This window comes from Gorilla gorilla, chromosome 6 (assembly GCF_029281585.2).
Source record: "Gorilla gorilla gorilla isolate KB3781 chromosome 6, NHGRI_mGorGor1-v2.1_pri, whole genome shotgun sequence".
NCBI lineage: Eukaryota > Metazoa > Chordata > Mammalia > Primates > Hominidae > Gorilla > Gorilla gorilla.
In genome coordinates, this window is record NC_073230.2 from 42,251,487 (window position 1) to 42,275,059 (window position 23,573).

Below are 23,573 nucleotides of genomic sequence, written 5' to 3' on the forward strand. Positions count from 1 at the left end.
TTTTTTATACCAATTTAAAGAAAAGATGAGGCTGAGACTGCATGGTTTAGCCAAGGTCAGAATATTGCAACTAAAATCCAGTGTGCAGACATAGCTACCAGGTTTCTGGGCTGGTTTTGAATGCACCCTACTCTCCAGAACAAAGTTCAGTGTTCTTTCTCTGCCTTGTAAGTCCACCCATGTTCCTACCAAAAAAAAAAAAAAAAGGAAAGAAGGTTCCTTCCCATTTGGCAAATAACTCTCAAAAACTGTCCCAGTGCTTTGCAGTGCTGGGTACAGTGAAAAGATGCCACGTGGACCAAAGGCTGTAACCCTGCCTGGTAACAAGAGACTGCATATGGGTAGACACAACTCAGCATTTGCACCGCAACTTACCAAATGTACATGGTACAAACTGAGCTCCCTAATACTGCAGGAATGGATGTGTCAGCATCTCAAGTCAGATGGGTAAATCAGGAAAGAAAAAGCACCAACCTTAGGCCAGGCAATGTGCTGCCTTCTGTTCAAGCTTCCCTTTGTAATCTTCACATTGACTCTGTATGGAGATACTGTCTCCCTGTTTACAGAGTAGGAAACTGAGGCTCTGGGAGGTTCTGTGAGGTCCAGGGTGGCTGCCCCACAGTGATCCTTTTCTATAGCAGACTCCATTGTGCTCCCAAAAATGGTGGCCACATACCCAGACATTCCTCTCTTTTCTTTGGGCAGAAAAGCAAGCCAGGGTCCTCATTGTGATTGCCTGGAGCCTGTCTTTCCTGTTCTCCATTCCCACCCTGATCATATTTGGGAAGAGGACACTGTCCAACGGTGAAGTGCAGTGCTGGGCCCTGTGGCCTGACGACTCCTACTGGACCCCATACATGACCATCGTGGCCTTCCTGGTGTACTTCATCCCTCTGACAATCATCAGGTAAGAAGCCGTCAGGACAGGACCACATGGGGGGATGGGGCGGGGGGGGGCTTTCCTGTTTCTCCAGCTGCTGCTCTCCTCCCCAACAGACCCATTTTTCCTAGTGCCCTTGGGGGAACTGACCAGGCCACAAGATTTTATGTGTAGCTACCATAGGCTAAGCCCAATTTCTTCAAAGTAGAGTAAGGAGAAGGGAATTAACAATTACTGGGTATATAGGGCAGGCACTGTGCTAAATAGCTAACAATTATCACATTAGCCACAGTATAACCCTGTGAAATAATTTCCATTGCCCCAGTTGAATGAATAATGAAACTCAAGCTCAGAGTGATTAAGTAACTTACTCAACATCAAACAGGATTGATATCCAGGTTTTTCTGATTTCATACCATATTATTTCTTTTATATCTCGCAGCCTTCCAAATATAAGGCAAATTACCAGTTTCAGGGATTTTGTAAATGAAAAGATAGACATACTTGAAACAAGCTGAACACAAAACTCAGTATGCACTAATATGCTAAACTGTCTATGCAGTGGAGTCAGATAATGGCAGGGAATATATTTTGGAAGCCACTACTGAAGGAGGAAATGATTCAGGTAGGATAAGGGAGAAGTGGGGAGGAAGCAGAGTCTGTGATGACCAGAAATCAGAGTGAGTGTAGAGGCCGAGTGGACGGGTACACAGTGCCAATGGGACAGAAGTTGGCAGTGAGCTCCTCCCAGTGACTGGGGGAGGCTCAGTTGTGAATGACCTTGGCAAAAAAGTCATAGGATGTCCTTTGTCCTGCAGCCAATGGTGAGCTGTAGAGGGTCTTTCAACAGAGATTAGCACAACAACCTGGTCAAGGTAGGGTCTCACTTGGCCATGCCATGTGGCAGGATCACCCTCTGAAATGGGCTCTGCACGTGTAGATGGGGTGGGAGACTACAGGAAGAGACCTGGCACATTGTGTGTATCCTTGAGCCATGATGATGCTGCACCTTTTGGGTACGTCTAAGCCTGCCATACTGTGTCATATAACACATTGTAAGCAAAGGAAGATCATCAGCCTTTGTTTTTGATAGTGTAAAGAGAGCTGTGATAAAAATCCTTGTACTTAAAACTGTACATGAGTCTCTGGTTATTTCCTCATAACTCATTCTCGTGGAATTACTAGATCAAAGGTATAGATCAAAGATGATGCACATTTTAAAACTTTTGATGCATAGTCACAAGCTGCCCTTGAGAAAAGCTGTATTGCTTCTTGGCCTGTTAGCTAAGATCACTTGTAGAAAAGGTATATTCTGGGCAACACCATACAAGGGCTCTTGTTTTCTGCTCCCCTGATCCAATGGAAGGTAGCACTATTACCTTACTAAATCTTTGCCAACCTGAGTTTAAAAAGTATTTCATTGTTTTAATATGCATTTCTTTAATTACTAAGCTGGTTGCATGCTTTTCAAGTGTTTTCTGATACGGTGGGAGTCACCTTTTCCTGCTCATTATTCATCTTTAGTCTAATAAAATACTATAGCTGGGAGAAACGTTATCCATCATATGGTCAAACCCCTGAATTTTTCATAAGAGTAGAATTAAGACTAAAAGGAGTTAACTGCCTTGCCCCCGCCCCCTCATCAGAGATTGAGATGGGCAAGCACAGAGTGACCTCAATAGCCAACCCAGCAGCCTTTCCAAAATGGGGTGTTGTCCAGTCATCTCTGCTGAATGGACAACTTAACACCAACACTTTATTTTGACTTATTGCCCTCCACTCCATCAAGCTGAGCTTGAGAGAAAGTTTGAAGGAGAAAAGGTTATTTAGACAACCATCCAAGGTAAGTCACAGCGCATGGGAAGGGGCCCATGGCAGAGGAGACAGGCAAGTGAGCCACAGCGGTCAGAGAGCATTTGGAGGAAAGTGGCTTGTGTCATCCTGAGCAACTGAGGCATCGATTTCAGTGGCAGTGCATGTCCTGGCTTCACTGCTGATTGATTTCCCATCAACTCAAGAAATGAACTCCAGTCAAAGTCCCCGCTCAGCAGAGTGGATGCTGCAGCACATGGACCACGCAGCTCAGGTTATCCTGTATCTACGATTTCCCCATTAATATGGGCTGCTTTTTCCACCAGGACTTCTCCTCAAACTTGCCTATGGGCTAGCTAGTGTGTTTTTTTTGTGTCCTTGAAAGGGCAAAATACAATGTGTTTGCTGATTGAGGGAAATGATTTCAAAAACTGGTTTCCCTCAGCTCTCACCAAGCTAAAGCCTCTGAAAGGCCAGATCCTAGCTCCTTGCTTCCAGCCCGTGACAGTCATGAAAACTCAGCCATGACCTCCAGCCATCCTTGAGCTTCTCTGAAGCATTTCCTACCTGACAAGAGGCTCCTCTTCCATCACCTTCCCTCTTTCGTGGCTCCCTGCTGCTGAAGAAAGAACTTCTCTCTTGGGGACTAACATCCTCCACCTCCTTCAGCAACAAGTATCTTTTCAAACACCAGGCCCTGGGGGGGCGAGTTTTGTGAGGAACTTGTTTCCAACTAGTACCTGGCATAGGTGCTACAATTTCATCTCAGAGATAAGGTTCAACTCTTATTCTTTCTTTATTACCTATATTCTGGCCCCCTGGGCTCAATTCTCTGAGTAAGGTTAAATTCTTCATTTCAAGCTTAAATAGACAAGGAAAACAGCTCAAGGAAAGTGTTCACTCGTGTTCACCATGCCTCATTCTCCTTCATGCATGCTACATATGCTACATTTACCAAATTGACAGAAAAAAAAACATATCTTAGTTATTTTATTTTGCATTTCTTTCATTACAAATGAGGTTAAATATATTTTATATGCTTTTTGCCATTTTTGTTTTTTTTAAAGTACTTATTAGGTTGGTGCAAAAGTAATTGCGTACTTTGCCATTGAAAGTAATGCCACTTTTCTTGTTTAAATGTTTTTATTTTCTCTATTCTCTATCTTTAGAAATTATTCATACAATAACCTTTTTCTTTTTGCATATGTTGCAAATATTTCTCCTAATTTGTCATTTGCCTCTCTATTGAGTATGGTTTTATTTTGGTTTTGATTATTAAAAGTAGTGATTGATGTAATTAGGAAAAAAAGAAAAAGCACAAATAACTAACTCAGTGGCTCTTCTGCCACAAATACCTCATTGTTTTACTTATTGCCCAGCTTCGTATGCATTTAAGTATCTGCTAGGACAAGATCTACTTGTTTTTTTTCAAAGATTCTCTGGCTGCTTCATGGTGAGCTGCTGATGCCTCACCTGCACTCCCAGCTCCAGCCATGGAACAAACACCCCTCTGGCCCATGTGCATCACTCCCATGCCTGAACACTCTGCCAAGCTCACCTTGCCTTGTTTCACCCAACTAGTTCACATCCCTTGTGTCTCATTTCCAATACCAACTCCACAGTAGAGCTTCCCTTGCCAACCCTGGACCAAGAGGCACCTCAGGTCCTCACTCCCTAACCTCCAACCTCACTTTGTCCATGTCATCATCTAGACTTCATGGCAGTTTGACTGTATCTCATGAGTGCAGGGACTGTGGCCTCTTCATTTCTGGATTTCACATCCAGCACACACTAAACAGTTGGTGAATATTAGATTGAATGAATAACGCAATAAATTGCACCGAACAACAGATGTGTCACGTCACTCTCCCTAGTCTTTCTCTCCCTCTCTCATTCTCTCTCTCTCTCTGTCTCTCACACACATCACACACACACACACACACACACACACAAACACATGTGTACACATACTGCTAATATAGAAATTTCTGGCTATCTAATGCCTAGATCAGTTTTTGGCATATGATAGCTCCTCCATAAATATATGTGAGAGGGAAGAAGAAAGGGAGAAAAGAAAGGAGGGGGGAAGAAAGACAGGGAGGGAGGGAAAGAGAGAGAGAGAGGCAGTTGTATTGTTGGTGGCAAACTCTCATGAGAGCTGCATATGAATAAAGATGTAGCTGTTCCATCATCCACTAAATCAGGCTCCCAGGAGTTGAAACCATAGTGACTGACAGCAAAGGCAATACATTGTTTTTCTGGGTCAAAACAACAGGAGTTGTTTTGAAATTCACTTGACATAACTGTCTAATTGTTGCTGGGGAGGTTATTAGCCCTGGTGTAATTGCTTTACTTTAGCTGTGCTTATTTTCTTGCTACCTAATTGATTTTTCATTCTCTTATCATTTTCATCTCTGTAAGATAAAGATAGAAGCAGAAGAGATTCACAACCGACAATTGCAAAAAAAAAAAGTGGAAAAAGCACATTAGTCATGGATCATTGATTTGTCATATGTGAGAAAAATTCATTTATTTTGCTTAGGAAATGGGATCACATTGTGGGAAAGCCCCATGCCAGGTTGGTGCAGCCCTGTGGATAGAATACATGGTCATGGTGGGTAAAAGCGCCCCAGGGACCTGGCCAGCACTTGCCATGGGCATAAGGTCCAAGGTCAAAGAGGATCACAGGGCCCACAATAAAAGTAGTCATCAAAATGAATAAAGAGAGATTGTAAGGGTCTCCACTAATGCTGAAAACCTGGATGGAGAGGAAGGTACAGATTATGGAGTCATTTTGCAGGGGCAATCCACAAAACTTATCTGCAATCTGATTGATCAGATAAAGGAAAAAGGAAAAGAGACAAAGCCAAGTGTGGTGACTCACACCTGTAATCTCAGCACTCTGGGAGGCTTAGGCAGGTGGACCTCTTGGGCCCGGGAGTTCAAGACCAGCCTGGCAGCATGGTGAAACCCTGTCTCTATAAAATATACAAAAATTAGCTGGGCATAGTGGCGCACACTGGTAGTTCCAGCTATTCAGGTGGCTGAGGTGGGAGGTCAAGGCTGCAGTGAACTATGATCCTGACACTGTACTCCAGCCTGGGTGAGAGAGCAAAACCCTGTGTCCAAAAAAAAAATGGGGACACACAGCAACGCAGATGTCTCTTTGATGCTTGATCACTACGCTCCAAGAAGTAGTCTGATTTGGCAATAATACCCTAGTTATTAGGTGTTCGCCATGCTAACAGAAAAGCTGGTACTGGTTCTCACTCAGCTGATTGGCCCTAAGTAAAAAGAGGGGTGACTTAGGCCCAAATCCCTAAAGCATAAGACATTTCTTAACTTTTCCCCTGTGTACATGGTTGATAACCATAAATATTTGAATTATTGGTCAATTAAATACTGGGGTTGCAATTGACATAACCATTAACTTTCCATGGTGGGTGTAACCTTACCTTGCACAGTATTTCACTTTCTGGGGAAGAAGTTTCCCTGTTCTAGCAAATAGTCAACTTAGGGTTGAACTCACTAATAACATTTTTCTCATTTTTTCTTTACTGCAGGCATACAAATTGCAAAAATAGTCCCTGGGCAATTACATAAGAGAGAATGGAGATGCTCCAAAAAAGTCCCTGAGCTTTCCTGGAGCACTTGGAGGGGTTCACTCAGCAAGAATGGGAAAAGGCAGTAAGAAACAGAGATTTTAACATTGCCATTAATTAAGTTATATTCTAAAGATCATTAAAAGCAATTAGTGCTTTGTTGGCTACTGCAAACTGAAGCTCTGATTTTTTTAAATAATTCTCAAGAGGGAAGACACGCAGTTTTAAAATAAAGCATTGCTTTGTTCCAAAGTTTTTAGTCAAGGTGCTTAATGTAGTCAAAATATCAAGTAATATTAAAGAAGAGTAGTTTTTATATTTATCAAAGAGTACCTAGGATACAAAACTTGCTGACACTTTTGAATCCTTAACACTTTGTTTTCCTGTTAGGCACAGATTAAATCATGTTAAGAATTGGTGTGATATAGTATAAAAAATAGGCAAAAAAGAGGAGAAAGGAAATTAGTCTCTACTAATTTTCCAGCACCGTACTTGGCACTTTAAATATTGTCACATCTGATACTCAAAAAGTTCGAGAGGTCTGTATTGTTAACACCATTTTGTAGAACCTCAACTGAGGCTCAGTGTAGTAGTTATCTATTACTGCATTACAAATCACCACAAACCTAGTGACTTAAATCAAGATACATTTGTTATCTCACAGTTTCTGTGGGTCAAGAATTTGGCCATGGCTTAACTGGGTCCTTTGCTCATGCAAGGCAGCCATTCAAGTTGTTTATCCAGGGCAGGGGTCATCAGAGGCTGGACTGGGAGAGGCTCTTTTCCAAGCTCCCTCAGGTCCTTAGCAGAATTCATTTTCTTGCAGCTGTGGGATTCATGGCACCTTGCTTCTTCAAAGCCAGCGATGCATAGAGACACCAACAAGACAGGCACTACATTCTATGTAATCAGTCCCATCCCCTTTGCCACACTGCGTTGATTAGAGGCAAGTCACCTGCTCTTCCCACACTAAAGGGGTGAGGATCAACAAAGCCATGAATGCCAGAATCAGGGATCATAGATGTCATTTAAAAGACTGTCTAAAGTCAGGACTGTACAACAGACAAGTAGTAGAGGAGACCCAAGTTTTTCTGACTCTAAGGCCTATTTTTGGATTCTAATCACAGCTCTCCCTCAAACCATTTGGGCTATCTTGAGGAAACTGCATAACTTTACCAGGTCTTAGCCTCCTCACTTAAGAAAGAAGTAACTCCATCCAATGGATCCTCATGGTCACTTTCAGTTGCGATTCTATGAACAGCAAGTATAGGGGGCAGGCATGGTTAAAAGATCTGTCCCTTCACACCTTGCACTCGGGGAGGTGGGAGTGGTCTTCTCTGTGTCCTCACAGTAGGGATCCACCAGCCACTTTAATACTACCTTTGGTTCTTTCTGCAGCATCATGTATGGCATTGTGATCCGAACTATTTGGATTAAAAGCAAAACCTACGAAACAGTGATTTCCAACTGCTCAGGTAAGTCTCTACTCGGCATGGCCCAATTCTTGGCTAATTTGCTTCTCCAAAGGTTTTCTTCTAGCAAATGTGAGCTAGGGACTCCTTGATACACAAGCATACAGGATCATATCAGGACCCAGCCGGCAGACCAGACCCACCAAAGTCTGTCACAGGCGGGCTCTGTCTTCCCCCATGTGACCTCCCTGAAATCTAGGAGAAGGAAGGGGGCACTTTGGACCTGGTCAAGCTATGCCAGCAGAGAGTTAGCCTTTGACCTAGGATCCAAGGGTTACCCCAGCCTCAGGTCTGGCAAAGAAGCACCTTGGAGGACACAGATAAGAAAAGACAGACTGTCCAAGGAGGACATCACACCTTCAGCAAAGATGAGGATAGGCTTTTCTGATTGGCTTGAATTTTCAGATACATAAAGCTGCCATCTGTCCATAGAACAATCTTGGACCCTAAGCCAGTAAAGGCACGGTGGTCCATGCTTTCCCAACTGACACACCAATTCAAACCAGATGAAGCCTAAGACCACCTACTACAACTCTTCCCCACATTCCTTCTCAGTAAACCTGAATGCAGAGCCTCTCATATGCAATAGACTCTGAGCCCTGGAAGCCTACCCTGCTTCTCAGGAAAACATTACTGGACCTGACCAAGGTCAACCTGGAGAAAACACAGCAAACCCAGGGGCCAAAAGAAGAAAGGGCTTCTAGTTTTCTGTTGTTATAATGTGATAGGTCTGCAGAAGAAGACTGGCTCCGCTCAGCTTCCACACCCCTCCCATTCCTTGTGCACACACATACACACAACGTAGGCTCATATACACAAATACACACACCTTCACACACTTAGTCTCACACACACTAACAATGCATACTCACACCTATATGCACTCACACAAGGACAACAAGCTATACCACAAATATCTGGAATAAGAAGAGCTACTTTCTGTTCCAGATGTACCACTAAGAGCTGTGCCACCTGGCAAAGTTATCTAATCCCTGGGCTCCAAGAGGTTAAAATAAGGGGATAGACTGGATTCTCCCTAAGCCCTCCTCTTTTCAGACTGTGAGCTAAACTTTTGTTGGACCAAGACAGAGCTTGTTTTCTCCCTCTTAAAGCTACTTTTTCCAATAAGACTGTGAGGCCACCAAGAGGATGCACAAGTATTATCGGGCACTGATAACCTGTGTCTCTTTCCCTGGAAGTATGAGTGGAGATACATAAGTCTGGGTTCTTTACCTGAATTCAGTTCAATTCTTCTGTACTCTTCTGCATGTCAGGAGTGGTACAGGGACTGGAAATGACAAACGAATGAATAGCATGGTTCCTGACTATAGGCAGCTTACAGTCTAGGGCCTTGGGTCTTGGCCCTGGCTACACAGTAGAATCGCCTGGGGAGCTTTTACAATGCACCAAAACCCAGACACCATTCCCTGAGAGATTCTGATTCACTCCATCTGGAGTAGGGCATGGATTTTATTATTTTGGAAAAGCTCTTCAGGCATTTTTAATGTTCAACCAGGTTTGACAATCTGGTCCAGTGAGACACAGAGTCATAGGTGGCTGACCTTCACACTGACTGACCAGTGTAACCAAGAGATGTGCTTAGGCTGCTTGGAAATTTTCAACCCACGAAGACCCAGTCATTCAGCTTGGGGCTAATTCCGGCCCCCATGCAGATCCTAGTGCTTCCCTTCCACTGGTGCAGTCTCCACACCCTGGTTTTTCTGGAAAAGCAAAAGCAATCAGAGAGAATAAACACAAGTGAATTCATTCTATTCAGTGCAGTTGGCTTTGGTTAAAAGTTAGAATATTTGTCTGAAAAAAAATTGGATGAAGACATCCTTCCTCTATCAGATATCAAATAAATGCAGTAAGTACTATAATAATAATACTAAAATCATTGAAAGAGAATTATATGGACAGGGAAATCCAACAGAACAGAAATGCTAAAGGAAACCTCAGGAATTTAGAATGTGATGAAGTATTTTAAACTGATAGAGAAATAGAAATGGTTTAATTACTAATGTTGAGACAACTGCCCATATGGAAACAATCATATATTAGATTGTTGTATCATATGCTACAAGGAAATACACTCCTCATGAAACGAAGAACAAAAGATAGAATGAGGGAGAAAGAAAGAGTGAGAGAGAAAGAGTGAGGAAAGAAAAGAAAGAAAAAAGAAAGAAAGAAAGAGAAAGACAGAAAGAAGAAAGAAAGAGAGAGGGAGGGAGGGAGGGAGAAAGGAAGGAAGGAAGGAAAAGAAAGAAAGGAAAGGAAAGATGGGTAGAGGAAGAGAGGCGGGGGGGAAGAAAGAGAAAGAAAAAATATAGGAAATATTGTTTATAATCATGAAAAACTGAAAAGATCTGAATATCCTACAATGAGGGAACTGAGCATAATAACTATATAGCCATACAATTAAATACTACAGCTCTAAAACTTATTATATAGAGTGTACTTATTGCCATAGAAATATTTCTCCAATATATTACATTAAGAAAAAGAAAGCAGTATGGTATCCCTTTTATAGATATGTGCACATATTTTTACTTAGTGGAATATATATGTGCCTGTGTAGATAGATGATAGCTAGAGAGAGAGGGAGATGGAAAATATCAAGAAGCTAAATGTTATCAATGTTATTGCAGTTATCTCTGAGTGGTCAAATTTTAGTTGATTTTTGTTTTCTTCTATTTTCCACTTAGCCATGTGTTAAAATTCTCTACAGTTACCTAAATCATACAATTGAAACAATTGCCCTGTGGCCCTTTCACCTGAGTAAACAGCCAATATTATCCTAGATGTATATATGTATATTCATTTTTTAAAACCATCAAGTCAGGCCCCACAAAACATATATTTGCCATGCACTTCTCTGTATAAATGTCATGCTTAGACCCTCTAAGGCCCACTCAAACCATCGTCCACTCATCTCTCAACACAGACAGACAAGTCAGAGGGAAGACGGAGCAGCTCCTGTCTGCCACGGCTAGGTCCTTTCCTTGTGTTCTTCCCTTTAACTCATTTCCTGTTTGCCCCATTTCACCCATGGCCCATTGCCCATTTCCCATTTAACCCATTTCCCGTTTGAGAATACTGCACAGGCAGTGAGTTGCACTTTTTTTTCTAAACAGTAAATGGGTTAATCCACAACTCTTTGAGGTGGTGTTATTAACTGTCTCTCACAGACAGAAGACAGGCTCTAAGGTTACGCAGTTTGCTTGTTTTCATGGGTAGCATGTGACACAACTGGTATTCAAATGCACACATATCGAATGCACACATAAAGACAAGACTTTTTAAAAATTAAAAACACAAACTCAGGGTCTTGGGTGTGGCTTCCTTTCCTGGACACTCCCTCCAGAGCTCTGCCTTCAGAGAGCTATTCCTACCTCATCTCCTAAAGGTTTTGTTTTGATATATTTAAAATCTAAAGGCTGAGTCATGACTGGCAGTGTGGAGACCAATTTTGTGGAGGTAGCCGAGGTCTTCCTGTACTTTCAGATGAATTAGATTGGTGTAAACCCCTGTCTTGTGGCTTCTGACAATTCCGTGGGTCTGACATGCTCCTCCCTGCTTGTCCCTCTGAGCACTCACTCTCACTGTCTCACCTCCTACAGCTCTCCTGTTCCCTCCACAGCAGCACCGCCCTTGCTCACCACCTTCCTCAGCACGCCTCCCCCCAGGGAGACTGAGTTCCTGGCTCTCTCCAAAGTTCCCATGTCTCCTGCTACTATATATGCCAGTCCTTGCACTCTTGGGCTCCCCTGACTTCCAGTCCTTGAAACTGTACAAAGCCACTTGGAGATCTGTTTCCCACTGATATAGAGTATGCCATTACTCCCTCCCAAAGGTGGAAATGGCTACCTCCACTTTTTATTCTTTAATATAGTTTTATATCTCCATTATATCTATTTTTTAGTTACCGTTAGTGACCTCATCCTGAAATGAGGGCAGCTGGTATTCTCAGAAGCTTATATGCTCTCTATATCTTATTCGTAAATGGAACACAGTTGATTTCCCATCTGTCATTACAGCCAAGCAGCTCTGGAGTTGGCAGGTAAATGGGATCTCCAGCTGGGTCCGCATGCCAGGATTATTGCTCATCAACAAGGGGACATTAGCCATGATTAGTGTGAACAGAAGCTCACTTTGTAAACACTGGCTAAAAAGCTCAAGCCATCCTTAGTGTGAGAACCACTCTTCTTACTGGCAAATATGTCTATTTTCTCCCAGTCAAAGGCTGACAGAAAGGAAAAGAAAAAGAACTGTATCATAAATTATCTAAAGACTTTCCCATAAACAAGCGTGGAGGGCAAGACGTGGAGGAGATGGGGTTTCCAATCCCGTATGTTATCTTTCATAAATGAGCATATTATTGATGTCCAGGAGGATTTACTTGTACCAACTAGAACATTTACTGCATGGGAGCAGGAGATTGGGCAAGTGTACCCATGGAACAGACAAATTTCTCGTTATAACTATGTCCAGCTATCATGGCTTGGTGGATATGATCCATGCTGTATCCAAATTCCATGTTTTTAATTAAATGAGGCATACTAGAGTGAAGAAAAAAAGCTATGGATTAGGAATTGGGTTAGAGCCCTATTCACTTTCTAGCTTAAAAAATTTAAGAGAAGCCCATTAACTGCTGTCCATATCAGCTTCTTCATCAGTAACTGTGAATAAAATGGCTTCTCTACAATTAACTACCTTTAATAAAAGATGTGACAAAAAAACATAAAGTTACAAATAAATGAAGATTATGACATGTTTGTGGATAGTAAGGTTCAATATCATAAAGACGTTGAATCTCCCCAGCTAATCTACAAGTTAATAAATTTCCAATCAAAATTGAATTGAAACATTTTATTGAGCTTCACAAGCCTATTTTAAAATAGACAAGGAAAATTCAAGAGACATGAGTAGTCTAGACATTCCTAGAGATGCAGAACAAGGTAGAGAAAGTTCGGTTTACCAAATATTGAAATGCATTGTAAAGTCAGAGTGCGGTATTGGCACAATAGACAAATGGAAACCTCAGTTTCCTTGCTACCTGCTGCCTGCCCACAAATCCAATGCTACATGTTTCAGGTTTTCATTAAGACAGCACTGCATATGAGGTACTAATCTCTACTTTAGAAGGGAAACACTAGCAGCTGTGTAAACCCAAAATATCAGTAGCCTTAACCACATAGAAGTTTATGTCTTAATTAAAATCCAGTTGTCAATAAAGACCAGAGGGAAAGGCATTGTTCCACACAGTCATTCAGAAATTCAAGCAGGTGGAGATTCTGCCACGCTTAACAGAGGGCTGCTAAGGTACTCCTCAGCACCTCCCTCCAGCAGGCAGGGGCAGGGGAAGAGAGAGAGTGGAGGACTGCTCAGAAGAGGTATCTGAGCAAGGTTTGGGGTGGTAGACATTGACTCTTCCCAGCGTCCCTTAGGCAGATCTTAGTCACATGACTACACACTGCTGGAAGGCAGGCTGGGAATTGTAGTCTAGTTGTGTGCCCTGGGGAAACAGGAATGGGTTTTGTGAACAGCTCGTCTGTCTTTGCATAATTATTTTAGGTTGTCAGGGCTCCTGCTTCTGCTTGAGCTGAGGTGCTGAGGTATAGAAAGGGCTATCTGGTGGGTTAGATGAAATCTTCTCATATCTAGCTACAATTTACGGTTGGCTCTGGGCTAAAAACCTCCTGAAACGGAATGCAAAATACTTTCCTACTTGAAGGTTCAGAGATATGCAGGCATGCCAAGCTAATGGGGAGAGAGGGAGCACCTCAGATGACAAGAAACGGACAATAAGATCCCTGAATGTGAAAACATTCTGGAGAATACAGAGTCAGGCACAACGAGTGCCTTAAGGTCAAAGGGAAATATAAGTTCTGGGTCACAGAAGAACATTCCCACCTAACCACTCTAGCCTCTTGTCAGCATCTAGGGAGGAAAACGCTGTGTGGTGGGCTAAAGAAGCTGAAACTCTTGGGAGTTCAAGAGAGTCTGCTGCAAGCTCCTGGAATAGCACAGCACAGAGGAGAGAGGCCATTCCCTTGCTTCCTGGCAGAAGAACTTGGAGAGCAGGTATCCCCGGGAAGAGCAGCAGTGCTGAATAACCCACAGCCCAGGGACAGAACTGAGGCCCTGAGAGGTGGAGCAGAAGAGCAAAGCAACCACTCAGGGTCAAGAGCAATAATGAAGAGGACTCACAATGTGGCTTTGAAGTCACTGTGGCTGTGGAGCATCTGGTGCCCAGCCGGAGCCCCTTAAGAGGCAGTCATTGGCAAAGAGGAGGTCTGGGTGAAGTGACCTGGGGCAGCCCAGGGCAGCTGCAGCGAGCCTAGAAAGCAGGATCCAGACAGCGTCACCATAGAGGCACAGGCGGTGGCCTGGGTGGATCCTGGAACACTGAGACACCTCCTTGGGTCTCTCAGAAAAACTAGAGGGACAAAGACACCCTGGGAAGAAACTGACTGCAGTCCTGCAGCTGAACAGATGAGACCTAATGTGCTTAAAATACTGAACTGATGAGTTCAGGAGGTATTCAAGCTATATTAGTAAAGAGAATGTTACCGTTCAAAATGAATTTCAAGTTTCAAGAATTTTAGAAATCAGGAAAACCTGCTAAAAATAATGTTGAAGTTTTTAAAAATCAACCTAACATACACAAAGTTTCTAATATAGGAAGCATATTTATTTTAAAATATTGCCAGTTAGACTTCCATGTTTCTAAACAAATCACCCGCACTCATTATAGGTCCACAGATGAGTTCCCCCCACTACCTCCCAGGAAACAATTCTGCTTCCATTTGAAATCCCAAGGTACCAATTGCTCCCACTTCAGGTGCTCAGCCTGCATGAAGAATGGGTTCCCAGTGGCTCTGTAAGAGGCCTGTGGTCTTGGGAAGGGGAAGAGCCAGAAATGGCCATTTGGAGACTAAATTTTCAGCATGTGTCCCCATTAGGGATATACTGTGGAACTAAAACAGTCCACACGAGTGTGCTTCTCCCAGTCCCAAATGGAATGGACGTGCCACTTTCAGGCTACCCAAGTTATTAATGCACAGTGACAGCTGAATTTAACTGCTTTTCACTGCAGCTCAGCACCAAGGCCTGAGTAGAAATAATCCTTTTATCTCCCAATAAAGGAGAATTACCGGCATTTTGTAGCTCAGCTCTCTCTGAAGGGCCATATTTAGAAGCCAGAGGCTTTGCATTTCCTGGAATGGTCAGATTAAAGATGCTTTTCACTGATCTCTGGGCAGGTAGATGATTATATTGTCACCCAGTTGCCCTGTGGGAAGCACTGCGGGTTTCCATTTTAAAGGGATTTCAGAGCACAAATGTCATTCTCGAAAACTTTTCCGAAAGACCAACTTAGTCTTCAGAGCCATACTGTTTAGGGGCCAGCTGTTGCCTAGGAAGAGCCAGCGGGGATGCTTTGAAAGAATATAATTTGGTCTGCTGTCTTCTTTACTTGCCCCCCCATGGGTACAATCTCACCCAGATCATTTTCTGCTGTACATAATTCTTACACAGATAACAACCTTGTATAATACACAATCAAACGTAGTAATACCTTCTGTTCACTTCCATAAAGATGGCTCACCTTCCACCTGAAATACTGTTAAAACTGCATTCATCTCAACTGAAAAGACATCCAACATCCCAGCATGGGGCTTGGTTCCTTGAATATACTATTTAATGTTAATCTGCAAAGTAACTCTGTGAGTTAGGTGTTCTACACCTCAATTTTTAAATGGGGGAACTGAAGCCGGGAACTTTAGACAATTTGCCTAATGTTACAAAGTTTTAGTAATCGGTAGAGATGGAGGATGCATTCCAGTCTGATCTTAAAGCCTGTGTCCTTCCCAAGATCCCATCCTAGAAATCAAGGTTTCTCACCTTTGACACCTTTGGCATTTTGGACTGGATAATTCTTTGTTGTGGAGGCTGCCCTGTGCATTGAAGGATGTTTAGCAACATTCCTGGTCTCTGCCCACTAGACACCAGTAGCACACATGCACACACAATTGTGACAATTAAAAATGTGTCCAGACTTTGCCGAAAGTTCCCTGTAAAGCAAGATCACCCCCAATGGAGAATCGCTGCTCTAAATGTTCTGAAGCATTTGCTTTCTTACAAGGCTGAGGTTCGTGGTCCCATGAAATGCACAGAATAATTTGAAGACCCTAATAGTATTTAGGAGTGGCCTTACAGGGTATGCTTTAAGAACTATGAATTAATTATAATTAGCATTTTTTCTTTGTACTTAAAGAGCCCCTATTCCTGTTACTCTTGAAAATCATTTGTCCCCTGCAATGAGTAAATGTTCACACTACAAAAACACTCAGAAACTTCAATGGCCTGCGGCTGCCTCAGGAGTTCAGCCCAAGCTCCTCAGAAAGACATTCAAGGCCTCCCCAGTTTGCCTTCAGTTCTCTTCTCCACTCTCAAACCCCACGCATTTGTAGGCTACAGCCAAGCAATATGACTCACTGTGGTTAAAACGCATCCTACATTTTCTTGTTCCATGTCTTGGCTGAGGATGTTCACTCTCTGCCTCCCACCTCTTCTAATCCCACGCTGCACCCCGCCTTTGTCTTGGAATCCTTCTTATGTCATTTGAGTTCACTTGATGCTCTCTGCATCTCCCACACAGCCTCCCCAGCACAGTGGTGGAAGGATGGGTCTCTCCTCTGTCCACGGTTGGTTTCTATCTGTCTTAGTCCATTTTCTGCTGCTATAACAGAATACCACAGACTGGGAAATTTATTTTTTTAAAAAGAGATTTATTTGGCTTATGGTTCTAGAGGCTGGGAAATCCAAGAGCAGGGCACTTGCAACTGGCAAAGGTCATCCCATGGCAGAAAACAGAGGGCGAAAGCGAGCACACAAGACAGAGAGAAAGTCAAGCCAAACTCGTCCATTCCATCAGAAGCCCACTTCCACAATAACACAATAATAGCAATAATCCATTCATAAGGGTCAAGCCCTGGTGGCCTAATCACCTCTCAAAGGCTCCACCTCCCAATACTGTTACAATGACAATTAAATTTACACATGAGTTTTCGCAGGGACATTCAAACCATAGCAGCATCTCGCTCATCTCAACCAGTTTTATGGAGAGTGTGTGATCTTTCATGCTGGATTGAAAGTTCTTAGAGAACAAGTACTATATTTCAGCCCTTCTAGTCAGCCCTTATCTCTTAGCAGATGTGCTATACTTGTGGGGTTGGACTAGATCAGATTGGAGGTGGGATTGAATGAATATTGCAAAGGTAAACATCTGACTGGTTTCCATGGGCATTAAAATAAATTTCAAACGTGAGAGCTGGGCAGTGCAGTGAAGACAATGGAGCACAGCAGTTTGCCTTTCTAGTGCACAACTGCCCTACTCCATGTGACTTCGATGCACTGAGTGGGCCTCTGACCAGGGCCACCACTAGGGTTGTGCCCACTGAGCCACACTGGGTGGCTGCTGGCTGAGAGGTGTGTGGGGCTGGCATTCTCTTCATATTTCCCTCACTGAGTGTGTGCTCCAGGCAGGCCTGTGCTTATCAGAGCAAGGGCCCCTTTTCCGAAACTTCACAAAGGTGGCATATGGGCTGGTGGAAGCCCTGACAGTAGAAACTCTTCCATGAGGAAAGGGACACCACATCTGACATTTTTATCCCCAAATTTACAGGTAATCACTACTTTAACTAAGGCCTATTGCACTGGATCCTGCCTAGCCTAATCCTATCTCTTCGTTTTACTGCTGCTCGACTAATGAGAGGTGGTTATTGATTCATTCAACATATTTGTGTTAGTCACTGAATATGTGTTTAGGCTACAGGAGTGCAAAAAACAAAGCCCCTGTCCTCATCAAGCTTGTATTCTAGTAGATTCTTATATTCACCCCTCAGTGTTCACCATCAGACAACAGTCCACATGAAAAAAATGTATATCCAAGCTCCCATTTTGGAGAGTTCTGATACCCCTGGCTTGAGCTTTTCTTGAGAGTGTTTTTTTGTTTTTATTTTTATTATTATTATTTGACGAATGTATTTGTCTGGGGCAACCATTTTAGAAAGTAACTTTGCCTAGGTTGCTAAAGTGGCCGCATGGGTGTCTCAGCATAGCCAGGGATTAGAGAGTAGCGCTCCTCAGGGAAGGCCTCAGCTTCTGCATGGTCACATGGTCTAATTTCAGCTACAGCTGTTCAGGCCATCTGACCAAGTCTCTTGAGAGAGTCTGAGCATTCCATACCATTTTCTTATAATATTAAGGTGTAAACTGAGCATTCTCCAGAAACCAGCCCAGAACCATCTTTAATCTAAAAATTTCCAAGGAAGGCCATCTGGGCATAAATGCACAGGATATAACTGAAAACTGGAGTCTAACCTTTAATGTTCCTATTGGCAGAAACAGAAACTGTCACATCTTGAACACTTCATCTTACTATTCCCCTCTTGTATCTACAGATGGGAAACTGTGCAGCAGCTATAACCGAGGACTCATCTCAAAGGCAAAAATCAAGGCTATCAAGTATAGCATCATCATCATTCTTGGTAAGCAATGTCCCTCCTTGAGCTGTAAAGTAGTATGAACATCCCAAAAGCAAGTTTGCTCCTAGGACCTGGTGACAGAAAGGAATTTGCCAACAGGCACTTCTACATCGGTCTGCTTGGAAAGGAATGTGTGAAACTCATCAGCCCATTCATGGTTCCTTCAAGGGCTGACATTTTGTTCCTAATCCCTCTCCTTATGAATACAGCTGCCTGCCAAGGCTATGGGTTGAATAATTTGGAGAAAATCTGATTAGGACCTAACTAGCTGAAGCGGATGCTCACATCACCAGCTAACTCAGTCACTTCCTTTAAGACACACTCTTCCCCAGGGCTGGAGTTCACAAGGAAAAAGAAGATAGAAGTGACTTTCCACCTTATCTGAATATTTGATGTTAGGTTCACTACAAATTTCTCCCTTATGGCACCTTACCTGTCCTTCCACCCTCCTGTCTTCTGCCCTTTCCTTTTCCTTTCTCTCTACTCTTAAGACTCATAAAGTCACCTTGTACTATTTCCTGTCTGAAATGCTCTGCTCTCCGGTGGTGCCCTGGCTTACTTCCTAACCTCATTTGTTCCCCAACAACGCCACCTCCCTGAGGGCTCCTTGATAAGTCTTTTTAAATATCCTTTTTCTAGTCTTTACTCTGCCTTATTTTTCTTCTTGGTTCTACCTCACACTATAGGATATAGATTGATTTTCTTATAGTCTGTCTCCCCTGTTGGAGTAATAAATCTATGAGGGCAATGACTTTGGCTTTTGTGTTACTTATATTATCACCAAGACCTAAAATAGGGTCTCCTACACACTGCTCAATTAACATTTGTCGAATCAATGAATGAATGAATGAATGAATGAATGAATGAATGAAACTATGCAAGAAGGAAAGGGATTTGTGCTATTTTCTTTTTTATTTAGCTTAAATACCCCCTCCTTGCCCCTCTGGCAGCTCTTGAAGCTCCAAGGAAGCATAGATCTCCCATTAGCTGCATGTCAAAGCACCAGAACAGTCTTCTCACCTTTCCGAAACGCAACTGCAAAATGCCAAACAGACCACACGCAGCATGACTCAGCCAGCAGGACGTAGGCACAAAACAACACTGCAGGCGGAACTGGGATAAAACATATACAACCCACCAGGGCTCAAAAACTTTCTGAGAGGCTTCTGAAGTGGATCAAAGACTCCTCTGTCTTCTCAGATAGTCAGAAGCACAGATGCACGTTCCCTGGATGTTGAGTTGGAAAATGTATGTTTACAACTGTGTCCCAGAGCCCGCATAGCCCTTTATCATCAGCAACCATACTCCAAGGCCCTGTGGGATCCCTTCAGTCAGCAAGCAGGAACACCCTCTAGAGGGTCAGCAAATATTGACAGCCCTACCAGACCAAAAGGGCCCTTTCTATAGCAAACACTTTGTAATGTCCCTTTCCCACCTTGAAATAAAATGCCTACTTATACTACCTACCATGATCATTAAAACATTAATATATTGCCCAAAAAATAATATAAAAGAGGAATAAGAAAATAATCTAAAATAAAACAATACTATTTTTATTAATTAAAATGTATACCAATTTTAATGTGTACAAACATAAGCACAGCTACACTAGAAGAATAATGAAGTAGTCACACCTATACCGTGACATAATAACAGCCACAATGAAAACCAATACAGGTGTATTTTCATGGAGACATAAAAAAATGTAAGCGGTATTACTGTCAGTGACTTGATTTTCTCGGCCGGCAAAAAGAAAAAATCCTTGTAAAATTTTGAATTAAACAAAGTAATCTTTCCTCCATTTACAACAGAATTGCATTTCTACAAATTTCAATATTTATTTAAAATATCTGTGTTTATGTGTAAAAGAAAGTCAGGGATAACTATATAGAGGGTTCTCCTCTACATGAATGGACATTCAAAGTAGATACAAATCTTTGCTGGCTGGGCTGCGTGTACCATGCCAGAGGACTGGTATCCCTGTGAAAACCTGAATCCTCCAACCCAACTTACACACACATGCAAACACCCAAGCACACAAGGCCATTTGCCCCCTTAGTGCCCCAAATACTGTTCAGGGCCAGTGTTTGGGTTAATTAATCAGGATCCAGAACACTTAGTGGATTTTGTGTTTGAATTGCTCCTCCTTAATACATTGCCAAGGTCTGGGGTCGAGAGGGGAACCATGAGTCAGTTTATCATTCCAAAATTCCCAAAAAGTTACAGAATCCACATTACACAGTTATGGCGGAAAGCTTGTCCCTGCATGCAGACAGCCAAGGAAGCCAAACTTCTACTCTGAGAAAAAATTCTATGGATGAGAAAGTGGGAGAAAGAGAGTGGAGAATTTATGATGAGAAAATGAGAGATGCGTGTATTTCCAGTCAACTTATGAGTGTTTAGCTCTGTGTCGTAGTCTGTGCTTTCCAGAGGAAAATGAGAGACAGAGAGAGAGGTTTATTAGAAGGAATTGGCTCAGGTGATTACTGAGGCTGAGAATTCCCAAGCTGCAGTTGGAAGCTGGAGACCCAGGAAAGCCAATGGTGTAGGTTCTAGTCCAAGTCTGAGTCCAAAGGCCTGAAAACCAGGAGAGTGGATGGTGTACATTTCAGTTTGATTCCAAGTGTGAAGGCAGGAGAAGACCAACGTCCTAGCTCGAAGACAGGCAAGCAGAGTGAATCTTCTCTTACTTACCCTTTTTCTATGACTCAGGCCTTCAACAGATTGGATGCGGCCCACAAACAGGGGAGGGCAATCTGCTTTTCTTACTCTACCAGATCAAATGTTACTCTCCTCCAGAAATGTCTTCATACACAGCCAGAATAGCGTTTAACCGAATATCTGAGCACTCCACAGCCCAGTCAAGTAGTCTCAAAATTAACCATCACACCCGAATCGCCACCTTTCATCCACTTCTTTTGAGAATTTGGGGCCAAATAAACTGGTGTCTCACACATACCAATGGATTTAGAGAAGGGCATAGTGTGGGTGTTTTCTGGAGAGGCCAACTTAGGGGTGAAAGAGAACACTGTCATTAAACTGGGGTGTGCTTAGAAAATATTGTGATCACCCCTTCTCCCTGACATAACCTAAAACCAGTAGTCACTATGTGGTCAAAATGCTTCCGGTTCTTCTGTCTTTTCCTAGAGAGTCTTCAAAGTATTTTGCTGTTTTTTCCTGATCCCTGTGTTTGATGAGAGGCTATGGCTATAGTCACTTGTTCCTGGGGTTTCTATAAAGAATCCACAGCAGTAGAAATTTGACCCTTCTTTACAGATAGAGAAGCTCTACAACCTTTGCTCAGTTTTAGGAACATGTCTGTAAGATGTGTCCATATATATGTGTGTATGTGTTTAACTGAATATGACATCAATGCTCCAAACAACATCAAACTCCAATATTTCTGAGAAATTCCAGGTCCCAAAGAACCTCTCAGGTAAAAGTCCAGTCAGGACCAACCAAAAGAGACCCCTCAACTGCTACCTGCTGTGATGCTAATGGCTCTCTTCTCCCCCAGCCTTCATCTGCTGTTGGAGTCCATACTTCCTGTTTGACATTTTGGACAATTTCAACCTCCTTCCAGACACCCAGGAGCGTTTCTATGCCTCTGTGATCATTCAGAACCTGCCAGCATTGAATAGTGCCATCAACCCCCTCATCTACTGTGTCTTCAGCAGCTCCATCTCTTTCCCCTGCAGGTAAGGGGAGCTCTTGTATGGGTCAGACACACTGACGGCCATTGCACTGGGATTCCGCCAACATGTGGGTTTCTCATGTCCAAAATCTCCAGCAGGTTACAGGATCCCCCTTTTATAGATGAGAGGCTTGAGAGTCAGAAAGATTCCACTAACATGGCTGATTCAAACCCTGGCCCAGGCACAGCTGATGTGCTTTTTCCTATACCACAACACCTCCTATAGAAACTGCCTTAATCATGACACATCTAGAAGACCTTGCTTTTATTCAAAGCATCTTCACATGAATTGCCTCAATACAATTCTATGACAATAATAGGACATGGAGCCTTATTACCATTTTACAGATAAACAAAGTAAATCTTACATGGTTAATAGCATCATTGAGTTTATATGAATAATTAGCAGAGCTGAAATTAAATCCCTCCCAAAGTTATTGTCATTCTTCTGTTTTTCTGCTGTTTTTCAGCTGTTTTCCTGCATAAGCCACAGAGGGTAGGTGGAGAATTCCATAGGAGATACAAGAGGAGAATGATTTAAGTCTTGGGCTTAATGCCAGCGGTTGAAGTTTATATCTTGCCATTGTTTATTCGTAGTGATGTGTGACCTTGGGCAAGTTATTTAACATCTGTAAACCTCAGCTTCTTCATCTGTAAAACAGGGCTAATAGCAGTGTCTACCTGTTGGCCTGTGATGTCTCTGTCCTCTGGGCTCTGGTGCCGACCAGTGAGAAGGAGAGCTGTGAGTCATGGAGAAGGAAGGTCAGGGTATTACATGTAAAGTGCCTGGCACAGTTGTCTGACCTTTAATACATTTTTCATAACTATTGTCTCTTAACATGTCTACTTGCCTTTTCATTAGGTCAAATCATTTCCCTCCCTGCTTTATTTTGACTTTCTCCAGGGAGCGAAGATCACAGGATTCCAGAATGACGTTCCGGGAGAGAACCGAGAGGCATGAGATGCAGATTCTGTCCAAGCCAGAATTCATCTAGACCCTAGGGCAGTGCCAGTGCTAGGCTGAGCACCATCAGCTCTCCCAGGTCCTTGTCACCTGCTTGGGCACGTGCATGGAACCCGAGCCAACTTCACCCCACCCTCGTCATTACCTGGGAGATGCACAAGACAAATGTTCTAATGACTGCATGCTCTGCTTAAGTATTGGCCAACACGAACTCCCCAGTTATTCATGCCAGCCAGGAAGGAAACGCCTTCCTTCCCCACCATTCCCAGCCCTCCTTCCCACTGGCCAGCACCTGAACCCAGTGAACACAGGCATCAGTGGTCCAGGGTCCTGGCTTGGAGCCAGTGAGTAGACAGGCAAGCAGAGGGGACAAAGGTAGCTGGGTTATACGTGAATATTCTCATTACAATAAAAGAAAATAAAAGACTTAATTAAGCCTATATTTTTCCCCTTTTGGATTGGAGGTTCAGTGCTTGTAGCCAAGAAAGTGTTTGTCCTTGAAATGCCAACAAATTCATTTCCAGGCATTGGTGCTTTGCACCTCTTCTGCAGATAGCCTCGGTTTGCAGATGGGTGTGCTGGCAGCAGCCAAGTGCATC

At 43.0% G+C, this 23,573-nt stretch overlaps 1 protein-coding gene across 2 annotated transcripts in view; it reads left to right on the top strand.

Moving 5' to 3' along the window:
• NPSR1 (neuropeptide S receptor 1) overlaps positions 1 to 23,573 on the top strand; it is a 221,313-nt gene that overhangs the window by 169,787 nt on the left and 27,953 nt on the right. Inside the window, exons 5-9 of one of the 2 annotated variants that reach the window (XM_004045300.5) lie at positions 706 to 907; positions 7,693 to 7,769; positions 18,233 to 18,319; positions 21,834 to 22,014; positions 22,915 to 23,369. In XM_004045300.5, the coding sequence (XP_004045348.2) occupies positions 706 to 907; positions 7,693 to 7,769; positions 18,233 to 18,319; positions 21,834 to 22,014; positions 22,915 to 23,005 (638 nt within the window). In that variant the 3' untranslated portion in view covers positions 23,006 to 23,369. Of the gene's footprint in view, positions 1 to 705; positions 908 to 7,692; positions 7,770 to 18,232; positions 18,320 to 21,833; positions 22,015 to 22,914; positions 23,370 to 23,573 lie in introns of those variants that run through there. The other variant, XM_004045301.4, reaches the window with a different exon arrangement.